Source organism: Oryzias latipes, chromosome 3, assembly GCF_002234675.1.
Source record: "Oryzias latipes chromosome 3, ASM223467v1".
NCBI classification, from domain to species: domain Eukaryota; kingdom Metazoa; phylum Chordata; class Actinopteri; order Beloniformes; family Adrianichthyidae; genus Oryzias; species Oryzias latipes.
This window is the reverse complement of record NC_019861.2, coordinates 13,781,512-13,797,183: the sequence shown is the minus strand read 5'-3', so window position 1 is coordinate 13,797,183 and position 15,672 is coordinate 13,781,512. Positions and strand designations below refer to the sequence as shown.

General features: G+C 39.3%; 2 protein-coding genes across 5 annotated transcripts; one reads left to right on the top strand and one right to left on the bottom strand.

Annotated features, from left to right (window-relative positions):
* The first annotated feature begins 91 nt into the window (after window positions 1–91).
* Window positions 92–6,460, top strand: fsd2 (fibronectin type III and SPRY domain containing 2). 4 transcript variants are annotated; one of them, XM_011488602.2, is made up of 13 exons: window positions 92–223; window positions 330–620; window positions 846–941; window positions 1,166–1,399; window positions 1,583–1,605; window positions 1,732–1,853; window positions 2,575–2,739; window positions 2,808–2,942; window positions 3,072–3,225; window positions 3,724–3,857; window positions 5,170–5,302; window positions 5,377–5,553; window positions 6,145–6,460. In XM_011488602.2, exons 2-13 carry the CDS (start codon window positions 456–458, stop codon window positions 6,392–6,394), a joined length of 1,788 nt encoding a protein of 595 aa, XP_011486904.1. In that variant the 5' UTR covers window positions 92–223; window positions 330–455; the 3' UTR covers window positions 6,395–6,460. The 4 variants fall into 4 exon arrangements, with proteins under 4 accessions (XP_011486904.1, XP_020568307.1, XP_011486915.1 ...); XM_011488613.3 differs by having other exon boundaries at window positions 101–223; window positions 363–620; XM_020712644.2 differs by lacking the exon at window positions 92–223 and adding an exon at window positions 260–276 and having other exon boundaries at window positions 363–620.
* Window positions 5,916–14,489, bottom strand: LOC101173374 (protein BLOM7). Its single transcript, XM_011488621.3, has 15 exons — window positions 14,348–14,489; window positions 12,903–13,170; window positions 12,690–12,809; window positions 12,471–12,547; window positions 11,715–11,767; window positions 11,358–11,560; window positions 10,659–10,867; window positions 10,430–10,490; window positions 10,122–10,179; window positions 9,266–9,501; window positions 8,917–9,021; window positions 8,105–8,190; window positions 7,917–8,035; window positions 7,399–7,509; window positions 5,916–6,005 (listed from the first exon to the last, which is right to left on the bottom strand). Exons 1-15 carry the CDS (start codon window positions 14,374–14,376, stop codon window positions 5,944–5,946), a joined length of 1,797 nt encoding a protein of 598 aa, XP_011486923.2. The 5' UTR covers window positions 14,377–14,489; the 3' UTR covers window positions 5,916–5,943.
* Window positions 14,490–15,672: the final 1,183 nt, after the last annotated feature.

Sequence of the window (15,672 nt, the reverse complement as noted above, 5' to 3'; positions counted from 1 at the left end):
TCAAATAACAAAACACAGAAATGAAACTGTGTTATTCACAAAACTGTATTTGATTTTCCCTGAAATAATAAATGTTTTGCAGTCATTTGGTGTGCTTGTGACATCTGAGCAACATGAGTCCATTCTATTTTTGTCCCAGCTTCTGGTTGAGACTTTTGGAGACTTTGCTTGTCAGACACTCGGCTGCCTATTTAAAAAGAGACTGAATCAGTCAGTTATTCTGGTAATTTTAGTATAATCTTATTTACTATTTTTTAGACCAGCAGGACCTACAAAGTGTGTTTAAAATGAAGTTCTTGTGTTTTTTGTTCTGCACTTTCTTGTTATAGATGTATAAATTGTGGATCTGTGCACTGGTGCAGATTTAAATCGAATGGACCCGAGTGAAGTCTGAAGATGGAGGCTGGATGGGATTGAAGCCAGGCACAAGGACATTTAGCTGAAACTCTACAAAAATGGAGACACATAAAGGAGTTTCAGATCGAGGAGGAAGGACCTTCCAGAGATTTTCTGTCGACACCAATGAGTCCCTTCATTTTGAACCCTGTGAGGACAGCTCTCCGTCTCCCACCGGAATAGAGCATGATGAAGATAATGTGTTCATTAAAGACGAAAATGAGGTAAAAATCCCTAGAATGAGTGTGTTTGTACATTTATTGTATTTAAAGCAGCATGAAAGAATAATTACATTTATTTAAAAAAAATGAAAGCAGTGCACAATTCCACATTTGTTTGTTAGCTAACCAAATAAAAGCCCTGGCAGCAAAAGACTGACTCATAAGTCATGTTACTGGTTTGAACATAAAACAGAAAAAGCTGGAGGCATGACTTGCATTTGCTTTTAGAGTGAAATGACCTCAATCAGGAACCGATTGCAAGGCAAGGTTGCTGAGATGGAGAACTTTGCTGGACACCTGGAGGAGATCTTTCTTACTGTTGAGGTACGATGACAGTCAGGTCTGCTTAAAAAATTAATAAATAAATGTAGTTTAAAAATGTTTCTTCTCCCCACCATTCATGGGGGCTTGTCATTACTTTTGCTACTCAACCTTTGATTTATACATTTATTGTTACGTAAGTGTGTACGTCTACCCTTCTGTGCTTCCTACTCACACACTTGGGGTATGACCCATCATTATTCGTATCTCTGGGCTGGTACATGCAGGAGAACTTTGGCCGTCAAGAGCAGCACTTGGAGCAGCACCACAATGACGTGCTGCAGACGCTGTCCCAGCGCCACAATGAGAGGGCTGCAGGCCTGGTGGAGGAGAAGAAGAGTAAGATGGAGGCTCTGTACAGTCAGCTGCTCTCCTGCGGTCAAGCACTGGATGCCTCCAAGGAGCTCATTGAGACAGCCCAGGAGATCTACCGCACGCCAGACAAGAGGGTGTTCCTGAAGGTACCTGTGTTTTAGTTGTTTCATTTTAATTTTCTAAAGTAGATGTTCAAAGTTGTGTTCGTCTTTAGACACACAATGCCTATTTTTGCTTTTAGGAAAACACACAGTCATTCCATATGCACAAACCACTCATTTAGAATTTTCAATTTAAATCCTGTCCTTTTGTTTCATATATTTTGACAGACAGTTATGCCCATCATTAAAAGGTAACGTGGATGATGCTCAGTGAGTATGCATGGTGTGACGTGGATTCAAAGGGATTTTTGTGTTATTAAACCACACTCTTAGAATTGGGATTGTAGTTTTATACATTGCCTGTGTGTGTTTTGCAGAATTGAGATGTTTGCTAAGGAGAAGGTTGATCTCACATTGTCCACAAAGCTTGACTTTGAAACACCCCAAGCTGATCTGTCTGATGTGAAAACCATGATGGACTCCGTCAATGCCGTCCCAGGTCTGTTATGACCACTTCACCCATTCACTCACTGGCCACATTAGGTACACCTTGCTATTATCAAGTTGGACAGGAGGGGCACCCGGTGTGGTCTTCTGCTGCTGTAGCCCATCTGCCTCAAGGTTGGACGTGTTGTGCGTTCAGAGATGTTCTTCTGTACACCTCAGTTGTAACCAGAGGTTATTTGAGTTACTGTTGTCTTTCTATCAGCTGAAACCAGTCTGGCCATTCTCCTCTGACCTCTGACATCAAGAAGGCACTTCCGCCCACAGAACTGCATCTATCTGGATATTTCTTCTTTTTCAGACCATTCTCTATAAACCCTAGAGATGGTTGTGGGTGAAAATCCAGGTAGATCAGCAGCCCGTCTGGTACCAACAACCATGCCACGTTCAAAGTCACTTCAATCACATTTCTTCTCCATTGTGATGCTCGGTTTGAACTGCAGCAGATCATCTTGACCATTTCTACATGTCTCAATGCACCAAGTTTCTACCATGTGATTGGATGATTAGAAATGTGTGTAGAGGACCAGCTGGACAGGTGTGCTTAATAAAATGGCCAGTGAGTGTATACACACATGTGCATCTATCAAAAAAATGTGCGGAACTCTGGTTTCCATACAAGAACTAAAAAAGATTGTTGGTCCGACTTGAGTTTATCTTTTAGGGCATTACACGAACAACATGTTAATGTTAGTATTTTTTACACATAAAAACAGCTCCATCTGCTCCGGTAATCAACCCCCAGATGTCCAACTCAGCCACGCAGACGTCTTTGCGTGTTTGCTGGAGTTTATTCTCTGACGACACGGTGGAGTACTATGACCTTTACTACAGACCCGTGCTGGAGGACACGCTAGCAGACGGCTTCTGCCAACCACATGGTACCAGGTGGTTAAAGATCTAATGACCCTGGAGACAAGCTGGAGACTAAATGTGTGTTTTTCTATAGTAAGCACAGTAAAAGTGAAGGAGACTCACTGCACGGTGACAGATCTGCTCCCTAACGCTCAGTATGAGCTCTGGGTAACAGCGACCAACACCACAGGCATCAGCCCAGCCAGTGAGAAGGCTTTATACATGACAGGTAATAAATGTCACACTCCTGCAGCTGCATCCAGGCTGATAAATGTGGCAACAGAGAAAATAATGCACTTGACTGGATTTTTTTCTGGGCTACAGTAGAAATAATATAGTCTTCATGTTCTCTCCAAAGTGCCTTCGCCTCCAGTGATCAAACAGAGGGAGTGCACGAGCTGTCCGGACGCCGCCCTGATCCGATGGGAGTCAGGGAACACCAATCCTGTAGACTCCTATACCGTGGAGCTCAGTGAGATGGATACAGACGGCACACAAAGTAGCATCACTGAGTAAGAATGTTGTTGATAACTCATCTGCAGTTGACATATTATGTATAAAATAGCTGCAGGACACAGAGAGCTTTAAACATGGAGGTTTTACCTTTTTTTTGTGCTCAGCTTGCTCAGGCTTCAGTTAGTGCTCGTCTGAGATTTTTCAAGCCCCACTGTCGTACAGCTGCTGGATCAAGGCGCACTCTGTCCTAGAAAATCTATTCTTAGATTCCGTTGTTGCAGTGCTGTTTGCCTCACTTGGAAGACGGTCCTAACACGTGAGGAGGGTTTTCATTTTTCAGTCACTTGAGGGAACAGCCAAACCTTTTCCATTTTTTCATAAAGCTCTCTAATTCAAGCTTGAAGGGTTTTTTGACTTCACATCTGCAGAATTTGTTTGAATGCAGACATGTGCAGAAATGAAAGCTCTTCCAAAATCTGGAAATCAGCTTACATCAGTTAGCAGATATGAACAAAACAAAAGATTTTCATCCATTCAGAAGCCTTTTCTCTTAGATCCATTGTTGCAGTGCCGACCTGTCAGTGTCTGATCCAGTTGCTGTCAGGACGGCGCTACCTGATCTCTGTAAGAGCGGTCAACATCGGAGGGCCCAGTGACAAGAGTGACGCAGTTTACATCTCCACATCAGGTGAAAGGTTTATTTGACGCGGTGCAGTCGTTCCTGCTGAAACCATCAGCTCCTGGTTGACACAATAATACAACTGATAAAAGTAATAATAAAAAGATTTTTTTTTAAAAAACAACAACATTAAAACCAAAATTTGCCCTCACTGACTTCTTTATAAGGTGCATAGGGTTTTTCCTGCACTCTTCTCTTTAATAGTTTAGTTGTACTTACTGGTAATGATTTTATCGTTACAATTTTGTTTTTTGTTCTAATGTCCTTTCAATGTGAAAAACTGTACTTAAATATAAGGATCTTGTGTATAAATTTTGTGATGCAAAGAAAGAAACTCTCTCTTGCCCACATGCTAAATCTAATTTTAGCTGCTGGTTTTCTACCTTTCTCCAATTATATTTAGGATTCAGTCTTTAAGCCATTCTGGAAAACAAAGTGAATATGCTGGATATAAGGCATTTTAGTAAAACTATCATCTTTTCTCATCTCTCTTATAAACAAATAAGAGCGTTTTCCTTTTTTTTTTTAAAGAAAACTCAAATTTAACTAAATAGGTCACAGTTTAAGGTGTGCAAGTTTCTTAGTTTTGGAACACTTTGCCATGTATGCATGTATGAAATCCTGATAAATGAACTACTTCTAAAGACATGGTGTTTTTTGATAGTGTCTATTTTTGTTCAGATATGTGCAGCATGAGTGTTTTGCTTTGCTCTTGACTAAATCTTAACACGTGGGAAGGAAACGTGTCACAGATCCTAACTTTTCACTATTTTTTACCGAGTTCTGTGCTCTAACCTTTGATGCCACAGGGGTTGTTTTCCATATTTGAGTGCCTCTACGTCTTGCCCTGGAACTACAGTTAAAACTGATTTCTACACTTACAGAAATGTTCATTTTAATGGTACTGTCCATTAAAGGAAAATTTTAAAACCATCTAAATGGGTTTTACTTGGTAAATTGCATCTAAAACAGCTGCTGCATTGAACGGATTTAGTTTTGCAGGTGGACTAAAGTGACTAAGCACAAAACAGACAGCTTGAAAAAAAAATAGTACTTTTACTCCCCCAGGTTCCTCGTCGTTTTTTTTTTACATCTACTTAATACTTGCATTTTTAGTTATTTATATTTCTATTAATTAAAAAAAATGCAAAATTTAGGATTTTTCAATGTAAATTAGAATAAATCTGTGGAAGCATTCACATTTTAGCCAAAGTTTACATGATTTACAGAAATTTTTCAAAAAAATAAAAGCATAAGAAAACCAGTATGGTTTGTGTAAAGATAGTTACTTCCTGTATGTTATTGTCCATTACCTGTACAGGTACGTTCTTTTACTTTCTGGAGGAAACCGCCCATCCTTGCTTGTCCATCTCTGAAGATGGCTTCACTATATTTTATGGAGATGAAGAGCTGCCAATAAGTGCCATGGCCTTGGATGACAGCGCATTTACCAGGTGCAGTAAACAACCAACACAGGACTCTAAAAGTGAGCCATCTGTTCACAGCAATGATTTGACTTTGCATTCAGGTGCGTAGCCATCCTGGGAGATCTGATTCCGGTGCGAGCGAGGCATTATTGGGAAGTTGAAGTGGATGAGGGGACAGAGTTTCGCATCGGAGTTGCATACGAGGACACGGAGAGAAACTCCTACCTCGGGGTGAACGGGTCCTCCTGGTGTATGAGACACATTCTGAGCTCATCCAGGTAAGATTGATCCATTACTTCTTGAAGTCTCTGCACTCATTTTAGGATGAGTATTTCTGGGATGGTTTCATTAGTTTTCATAAACCAAACATGTGCTTAGCGATGCTCCAGATTTAGAAAACAAAGCGTGGACGTCTGTTAAGTTAGTATATTTTGACACAGCTCCCATCAGTTTCTGATTTAGTGCGGTTTGATGTCCCTTAACTGTTTATCTAAAGACAATGGGTTTGAAAAGCCTCGGCTCCAATTTTATGCCCGATTTCGGGTGTTGTGCAAGTTGTACACGCTTCCAACTTTCAACAATAAACCTGAAACAACATGCTGATCCTGTCAAGAGCAGTAAAAATAAAAATAGGCAAAGACTGAGCAAAAAACAACTGCATGAAGTTTTTAATCCTCAGCCCACTCACTACTGAGAACAGGTCCACAGGGGAAGTCTTTCCTGGTAGAGTCTGCCAAAACACAATTTAAAGGAATATTTAGATCAGCGGGTTTTGAAAATGTCACACATGGCTCCATATTTTAGCATTTTTAGCATCTGAGAAGCAGATGATAAAACAAAACTGTACACCGATCCTCTTTTTATTCCAGGCACAAATATGAGTTTCTGCACAACGGCTGGAGTCCAGATTTGAGGATCACGGTGCATCCGGTCCGAATCGGAGTGGCACTGGACTACGACAGAGGAACTCTGTCCTTCTTCAATGTGAATCTGGAGCAGCACCTGCACACCTTCCAGTGTCACTTCAGGAATTTGGTACAGCCCTGTTTCAGCCTCGACAACCCAGGATCTCTCACCGTCCACAACGGCATTGAGGCTCCCGAGTACACATTTATTTAATGCATCAATTCCAATGACAGTTGATGTTTGGGACTCAGCTAAATAAATATCAATTTTAACGCCTCCAAGTTTGGAATATATTTATAGAAATATTTACAGATCTCTAGCATGAAAGACAACATGGGTTTGTTACTGATTTTATTAAAGTATTCCATGGGAACAGCCATACACCATTTTCCAATATAAGAAAAGGCTTCACTGAATTTTACAATATGTAATTTAACCTTCTGTAACTGAAGCAGGCCAAAAAAAAGAAAAAGAAAGAAAAGAAAAAAGCTGGGAATCTAAATATTGCTTTCAGCATAACGATGAGTTAGGAAAATGATAGATATTTACCACAAGAAAAAACAAAAACAATATACAGCTTGTTTTCAGGCTATAAATGAAAAAGTCCACCCTGCATGCTGCCAAACAGAGAGTAGCCACTCATCAGGTGCTATAGTTCTGTGGAACTATTTCATTTAAGGCTTCACGTTTTTGTAGTTGTTCCAACAAATTAGCCATGTCTCACGGAGAGTCAGAGTGAAAGTATGCGAGTATTTCTTCATGCCAATCTATATTACAATGTGGAAACGCTGCAGTTTTTAGGAGTAAAGTTATTTAAAATACCACTTTACTTCAAAATGCCTAAATGGCAAATAACCACAAAGGAAGGAGCTGTTTTCATTTAAGTCTACAAATACTGACTTTTAGGCAGTTGGGAGTGTATTATTTACATTATCTATACACATAGGTATCTATTAAAACACCCTCTGTAAATCCAAGGGGCTGGTAGAAAAGTTGGTTAAATCAAATACTTCATTTATCTAAACACATACTTGGACTCTTTGCTGTGGAAACATGGATATTCATTGTCCAAATAACATGTATGGTTAAAAAAAATTAGTAGACTTTTCCTTTTATGGGGGTTTTTGAATCACATCGATATAAATGTAGACTTAGGTGTGGTTTATCTCAGGACAGTGGGTATGGGGCGGGCAGAGGTTATGAGTTTTCGGCCTTACTGCAGCGTGTCCTTTCCTCCTCATCGTCAGAAGAATCTCCTCCATAGGGTACAAGCCCCGAAGAATCTTCCTTCAACTTACTCTTCTTCACGCACACCTCTTCTTGAGCACCTGTGTGGGGAATCATAAAAATGGAGACACAGAGAAAAAGAGAGGGGGGGGGGCACAAGAGAGAGAGAAAAAAAAAGAGGAAACCCATTGAGGAGCCCCCGCAAAAGCGGTGATTTGATCCAGAGCCGGGGGGGGGGAGGAGAAGATATCAAATGAAACGGCAGCAGAGCACACATCCAATACAGGCGCGTCCACGGCACATGTTGAGAGAGAAAATAAGGGAAAGACAAAGAAACATATACAAGAAGAGCATGTTAGTGAGTTCAGCCATCTGAGACGTTCACACAGGTCTCCACTCCCCCACTCCTCCATGGGGAGAGATGCTACTCATGCTACAGACAAGTCCACAGAAGCAACGTCTCGACAGCTCAGGGGTCTCACAATACGTGGAAAAGAGAGAAACGCACCCAGTGATGCGGAGCTGGTGGGCAAACTGGCCGCGTCCTCCTGTGCAGCATCTCTAGGCCTCTTCCGTGGACCGCCAACAGGAGCCAGAAAGGAGGGAGGTGGTGGGGGCATCAAAATCCTGACAAAACAACAACGTAAGCAAAGCAAGATTGCTGTGGAAGTGATGTGAAAGCAACTGAAGATGCACCTATCATCTTTAACTTTCTCCTCTGCACTTGGTACAGGAAGGGTGGACTCCAGGTGAGCAGGACCCTCTGGGGAGCAGCTGCTGGGCTAAAAAACAAGTCAAATGATTTCTAAAGAGAACAGATTTCTCTCCATAAAGAGCCTATTTATCAATCAATGTTTAATCAAAGGGCATTTTTCATATGCAGAAGGGTTTAAATGCTCACAAGTGTTTGGTGGTTTGAAACGTTGTTGTTCTTGTTTGATCAGATGATGTCTTACCTTTCAATCAATTTCAACTCAGACTAACAGCTAAATTTCTTGAGTTTTTTTTCTCCAAACCATAGAATTTTGTTTAACCCCATTACACCTAAATTTACTTCTAATTATGAAAAACAAAATAGTAGATGCTAATATCAGTTACATTTTAACCGGAAGTGATTTGGTACATATTTGCTTTAATCTGCGAGTAGATTGACTACTTGCAACAAAAACTGAATGTCATTTCAACTCCACAGAACCATAGCAAATGATGAGAACATTTCATATTAAAACTAGAAACAAAGGTTTATCAAAAGAACTAGAAGTGTATCATCTGTTGAGTTCAGTTATTTCAAAATTCCCAACAGCACAACTGTAAGACATTGTTTAACTAGTCTTACAAAAGTATAACGGCAAGACACAAAAGTAGATATTTAATGCAAACGTCTCTCTCGGCAGCAGTTGTGTAATTCAGTGTTTTAGGCGTGGCAGTGATGCCTGAAGCCTCTCTGTTCCAAGTCACATGAAGTTAACTTTGTTAATTGCATGTACGGGTCTTCATCTCCAGCTAACCTGTTCATCCTTAGCCCCCTCCTGGGAATGTTGTTTGGTACTTCCTGAGTCAGGGGGGGTGGTTAGAGATCCTTCAGGTTCCACAGTCTCACTGCTACCCGGAGCCTTAGGTAGAGCACAACCAACACATGCACTCTGATGCTACCCCAGGATTTTTGGAAATGAAAAGATTCCATATGCAGGTTTGTCGTCTCGTGTGTGTGTGTGTGTGTACTGCCAACGTAACATTGCAGTGACTGGGAAACAGTTCGGAGAAGCTGGCAGTTAAAAGTGTATTTGGATTTTTAGGAGGCTGGTGTCATATTCTCATTTATGTTTTTTAAATGGCGGCTCTCGTGGTCCGACCTACCTGGACAAGAAAGGGGTGTGGTTTCCGAGGGCACACTGGATACTGAACCATTGCCTGAGAAGATGGAGGGGTTGTCGACAAGTTAGATTGACTGGGGGGACCATTTGCATTACTCCAGTAACCACTGGCTCCTGGATACGCTGCGTAGCCGCCAGCATAACCATTTGCCGGGTAGTTATACCAGGAGGACTGGTTAGGGTAATTGCTATTGGGAGGAAATCCATGTGCTGCGTATGCTGAAATGACAGTATAGAAGGCCGAGTTAAAACCGCGTATTCTAAAGACAAAGAACAGGGGTTGTGTCGTAATTCCCTCACTACGCTATAGAGTGCGTTTTCCATTTAGTCGGTTGTCTGAATCTACAATTCCAATATCCAGCGCCCTAGAAATTTCCCAGAAGTCTCTGCGAGAAAACTAGCATTTGCTCACTAGATTAGTAAAAATAGAGCATAATGAATTGCGATAAAAAAAGAGAAAACTTTTAAATGTATTCCCAGTACCGACCAAAAGTTTGGAAACACCTTCCCATTCATTTGAATGAGAACTTTTGGTCTGTACTGTACTGTATATGAATCATTTAATAATCAGAAAACAATAGGATTTTAATAAATAGTCTGTACAATTTTCATATCTATTTGGTTTTTACGTCAGCAGATGGGTGATGCCCTGTTTTAACGCCTTTTCAGGGTTAGGGAGTAGTGAGGGAATTCAGACAAAGACATGGCGTTTCTGGCTTCTATGACCGACTACTTTAACTTATTGTTGAGCCACTAAAAAAAGCCTGGGGAAGATAATTATTACAAAGACGTCTCAAATGTGGTCACCCTTTTTTCTGGTTTCTTAACAGAGTACTCACTCTGAGGCGTGCTTGCGGTGGCGTACGCTGACATCACTCTGGCATGTTCAGCTCTCACCTGTGAATTAAGAACACAAGACGTCACCGACCCTGATAAATAACAAAAGCAGAATTGATTGTTTTTAGGATGAAGATTGTGGGTAGGTGCAGAGCACTTAAGACCTCTGGATCTCTGGAGGTCGAGTGGTTCACACTACCCTGTTTGCTTTAGGAGGTGGGTATCGATGAAAACTAAGCGCTTTAGTAGTTTCACCTTCTTATACCTCCCAGACTGAATGTCTTTCATGTTCAAAGGTATTTCTACTTACGGTTTCTAGTAAACTTTCTGTGAGTTTCTTTGCAGATTCCAATCCAGCTGCATTTGGATGGCTGTAACACACACACACACACACACACACATACATACATATAAGTACACACAAACAGAGCTCTGTTGTCACTGCAGGTAGAGGCAGACTGAACAGAACTTAGAAAACAAGAAAGGCTTCCATGCATAAAGAATTATACTTTACGTCATCTCATTAACTACAAGCATACCTGATATAGACATAGAGAGGCTCAAAAGACTCGCGTTTTGAAGCTTGTTCTATGTAACCGGACCCTTTTCCCCTGAGGAAGACTCGAGCGCCCGTCTCTGTCTGGATGTGACTCAGGTATGAGCCAGCTGGACCCTCAACCTTCTCCTTTATGTTGAATGAAGCCAATGTTTGGTCCAGACCCACGAAAATCTTTGTGTGCACAAAACTCTAAAGACAAATAAAATACTTAAGGACTCGATCAGCTCCTACAGATGATACTTTACAATTAGACGTTAAAACCAAAGTCTGCAGAGGTAGATATGTTTGTAAGCAGATGCAGTTATCCAATATTTCTCCACTGGAGATCAGGGATGCTCTCTCTGCTGATTTATCTTGGAGGTGGGTATCAGTGAAGGCAACATAGTCTTCATTTGCCACACTTTCTTTACCTCCATTAGTAAAATTGTACCCAATTAAAAACAATAAATGCTACTACAATCTTCACTTCAATGTGACAATCCTGTAAACATACTTTTAACCAAACTCATATCTCTGCCTAGCCCAAGTACAATAGAATCATTTTGACAGCTTAAATAATCTACTAAGGGGAACACGAGTAAGTGATCTGATAAACAGCATTACAAAGAACTGGATATATAAAGATAATCTAAATCTTTCATAACCGTTTCACCGGGTTTGAATTGAAGTGTCTGCCTACCCCCGTGTGAGGAGCTGCAGGCCGATGTCCCTGGCTTGGAACTGCGTTCGTGTTGGGCATGCGTGGCACAGGAGGAGGAATAACCGGTCGAGGAGGCTGAGGGTAGAGTGTGAGAGGTGGGATTACAGGAACTTGCCCTCCTGATGCTGCAGAGGCTCTTGCCACATCCTCAGAGATGATCTCTTTTATGCGAGCTACAGCCTCTAGTGTTGGGGGAAGTTGGACAATTGTTAAGCATCAAGGTAATCCGTTGTGTCAAACGCTTGAAAAAAAAAGCGACCCGTGTTTTATTGAGAACAATGCAAAGCCATTTTAAGAAGGAAGATGTATTCAAAAGACAACAAAGGTTCAACTTACTATTGACCTGCTCTTGAGTTTTTCCCAGGACATGCAGATATAAGGGTCTTTGTCTACAAAACAGCAAAGGGGGATTATTAGAGACAATATTTACTTTTGACAGTCACCCTAAGCAATCCCTTCAGATTTATGAAATGGTCCAGAACAAATACTGCTACTTAGTGAAGCAACAAAAAGCTTCAAGACAAGAAACTGCTTGTTTTACTAAGACACTTTAAAATAAAGAAATCTGCAGAAGAGAACATTTGCATGGTTTACTTTTCTGAAAACCTGGACTGCTGAATAGTTTGGAATAGATTTTTTTTTTTTTACAATTTTCTGGCTTTAAAGTTATTTGATATGAAAATATATAAACTTCACAAACTTTGAAACTAAAAGTAACTACAGATGCTTAATTCCAAATGTTTTAAAAGTATCCTGTGACTTTGAACCAGATAGCAATTTTGACTCGTTAGAGAAAATATTATATTCTGATTATTTTACTAATATGATCCTAAATGCAACTTCTTTTTATTTGTGCATTCTAATGAAATCTTTAAATTGATGTGTAATCATTTCATTTAAATAAATGCATTGATAATTGTTGCCCTCTGATTCCTATAAAAATCAAATTGATAAGTAAACTCCCTGCTATAGTTCAAGACGGTTAAGATTTAAAACAGTTATAGTAAGAGCATAAAAAAGCATCATACTATATGGTCTTGAATCTGTCCATTTCCACATTTCAACAAAGCAGGGAGACGTTTTATCACGTACCCGCCCATGTTTCCCCTTTCAGCCTCAGTCATGTAATGACCTTTGGTTGACACTACAGCTCCACTAAACAGTCGGATCTGCAAGAGAAACAATAGGGAACACAGAACAGCATTGAGATTTTTTCAATATGTGCTTTTTGGGATTTGCCATAACCACCATAGTCATCTTTAAAAGTGTAATATGTCAATTCTTCCATGACAATACTCATTTGAAGCTCACCTCTTCTTGTGTTTTGCCTTTGGTAAGAAGCTCCCTACAATTTAAAGGAACGTCATTTATATCAACCTCTGTGACCACCATTTCTTCTGTTGTGGTCGGGACAGGAAGACTTGGAGGTGTCTAGGCAACAACAACAAAAAAGTTGCAAAAAATTAGCCATAATTAATAAAAGAAGAGAAGAGTTATTTCCCTGCATTATTTTAAACCACAGACCTTTGTCAGTAATGGTGGAGGTGTCAAGAGTTTTCCCTTTGCCATCAACATGGCGTTTATTTTAGCAGCCATCGCAGCAGCCATCACTACTCCTCCCTGTGGTGTGGACTCCTGTGTGTGTGGGAGGTGGGAGACGGGGTTTGAACCAGCAGTGCTGATGACTCCCGACAAGGACGCAGGCAGTGCTGGATTGCCAGTACTCTTCTGCTGCTGTAACCCCATGTTTTGTTTGGGCTGGGCTGGCCGATCCCAACGGCTGGTTAAACAGCTGAAACACAATAAATGCCAACATCCGCTTAATAAATAAATAGCATTTCTTTCACAAAAATATCCAGCCTATGTAAAATGTAATCATGTAATAAATGTCTCAAGTTAAAATTTCAAGTTAAAGTTCAAAACTTGATCTGTCAGAAGTAGTTCAATTTCATTAAAGTTTGTTAAAAAAATCTTAAATTAAAGATCTTAAAAGCTTGTAATTTTAGAGGTAAAATATGCTAAAATGACATATTTTAGTACACATTTAAAGTACACTACAAACAAATATGCTGGACAATTAAATTAGTTTAACAGTCTTATAAAAGAATAACCAGTATAAAATAGAAAAAATGAAATTGAATGGTTTTTTATTCATAGTTTTACTATGTGGCATTCATTTTAATTTTCTTAAAATAAAACTCATAAAGAAACAATGAAAAACACAAACAGGAGTCTGCAAATTAAAAGTAATACATTTTAAAACTTTAAGTAGTTTACTTGTTTAGTATCGATTATTTCCGATTATATATGTATATATTTAATTTTTCTGTAGAGTTCAACCATATATTTTTTTAATTAGTTTATTCGAAATTATTAATGGCACGTGACGTTTCCTAATGATCTTGCATCACTCCAACTTCGACGGATGCTTTTTTTCTCTTGAATATAATATATACAACTGAAATACTTGTAATAATTAAAATCAGTAATTTCCACTAAATAAAAAGTTGAGGTAAATAGATAAAGGTGTGTTCTTTTCACACCGAAACTAACAACCAAGTCATTTTTTTTATTTATGCCAACCGCCATAGAATGCTAGCGTAGGTGGTAACGTTGTGGCTAACTATTGTATGAAATTCGGACCCTGTTGTTTGCTTTACCTTCAACTATCTAAAAACGTTTCACTTTAACTTAAAAAATATTTAAAATAATTAACTATTAGACAAGAGTTAAAGACCTGAATAGAAAAGAATGCTACTTTTATACCAAAAAGGACATTTAATATGGACAGGCCAGGATGCTAACTATTTACGCGCTAGTAACAGAAGACTGGCAAAAGCCCACTAACTTAGCTTAGCTTATCTTAGCTTAGCTTAGCTTAGCTTAGCTTAGAACACTGTGGCGTTAGCTTGATAAAGATTACAAGAATCCCTTTGTTTTAAGAGACAATAAAACAACAAAATACTCACGGTGTTTGTCCCGTCATTCCTGAAGACATATCAGGATTTCACCAAATGAACGATGGAAAATGCTAACAGTGCGTTAACATCGAACGACAGCAGCCATCGGTCCGCACCTCTATCACGACTGTCGTAAAAGTTGATAAGGCGGAAGCCGACGGCTTTCGTGTTACGTAACCCATCTGGAAGGATCTACACGTCATTTTGCTCGACTGTACGTTTAATCGTGCTTATCTTTAAGCAATCTCCTAACATTATTGTAGTTCAAGTTTAAAGATTTCTATTAAAAGACGATCGCTTAACCTTACGTATTTTTAAACAAAAGTTGTGAGAGAAGTGATTAAAGAAGCAGTAAAAATACACGAATGACTCCCACTGTCTGATTTGATTAGTAAAAAATTAATTATAAGCACAACCTACTAAAACATCCAGCTCCATTGTGAGCTCATCAGATAATTTAAATATATATATGTATTTATTTTCTTGTTGCTATCCCTACTCCCCCATCTGGTTGAAGAAAAAAGATGGATAATTCTTTCTTACAAAATATTTTTTCTTTCCTTTAAATTTCCCAAAGAACCTTCTTATACAAAATTTAATTTATTTATTGTTAATTACAGTGCGTTCTTGTGATTCGCTACAAAAACAATCAACATGGATCACATTGTCAACTAAGTTTTTGAAGAAGTGTCAAATTACTGAGAGCTAAAAGCCCCCAATTGAACTAAAAGTTCCCTTTAACGTTGTTTTAATCTAATTAATTTTATGTATTGTGTCATATATGCAGCAACATTTAAAAAAGTAATTGAAACAGACTATAGAGACCGCTTTGATTTAATTAAAGGAAGGTGGAGGTGCAACCTGAGGCTCCAGAGCCACATATATGGAGTTATTTCAGTCTCAATAATCAGAAATGCAAATGACATTTGTGAATCGGAGCGTGTGTATTTGTGAAACCGGTTGTGTGCATTTCTGATTATTGAGACTGAAATAACTCCATACACATAGGGCTCTTTTACCAGAATCTCCACGCAGTAACTTCTAAAAATAAGGGTTACTTAATTCACATTGATTTAATATAGATTACCGGTAGTTGAGTTTATAAATTTATGGCTGAGGTGCACCTAGAAATAAGATAAGCCACGTAAAGTTTTTAAATTGTTGTTGAATGTACTTTTATCTGAATGTTGTATTTAAATTCAAATAAGAATTGACCTTTTTGACCCCTTCCTAATGCTTATCTGCATTCAGCTACAGCACCATTGCAGCTCACATTACACTTGTGATAAACCAATTAGAATCAGATCCTGCAATTGCAGCAGGGTTCAAACACA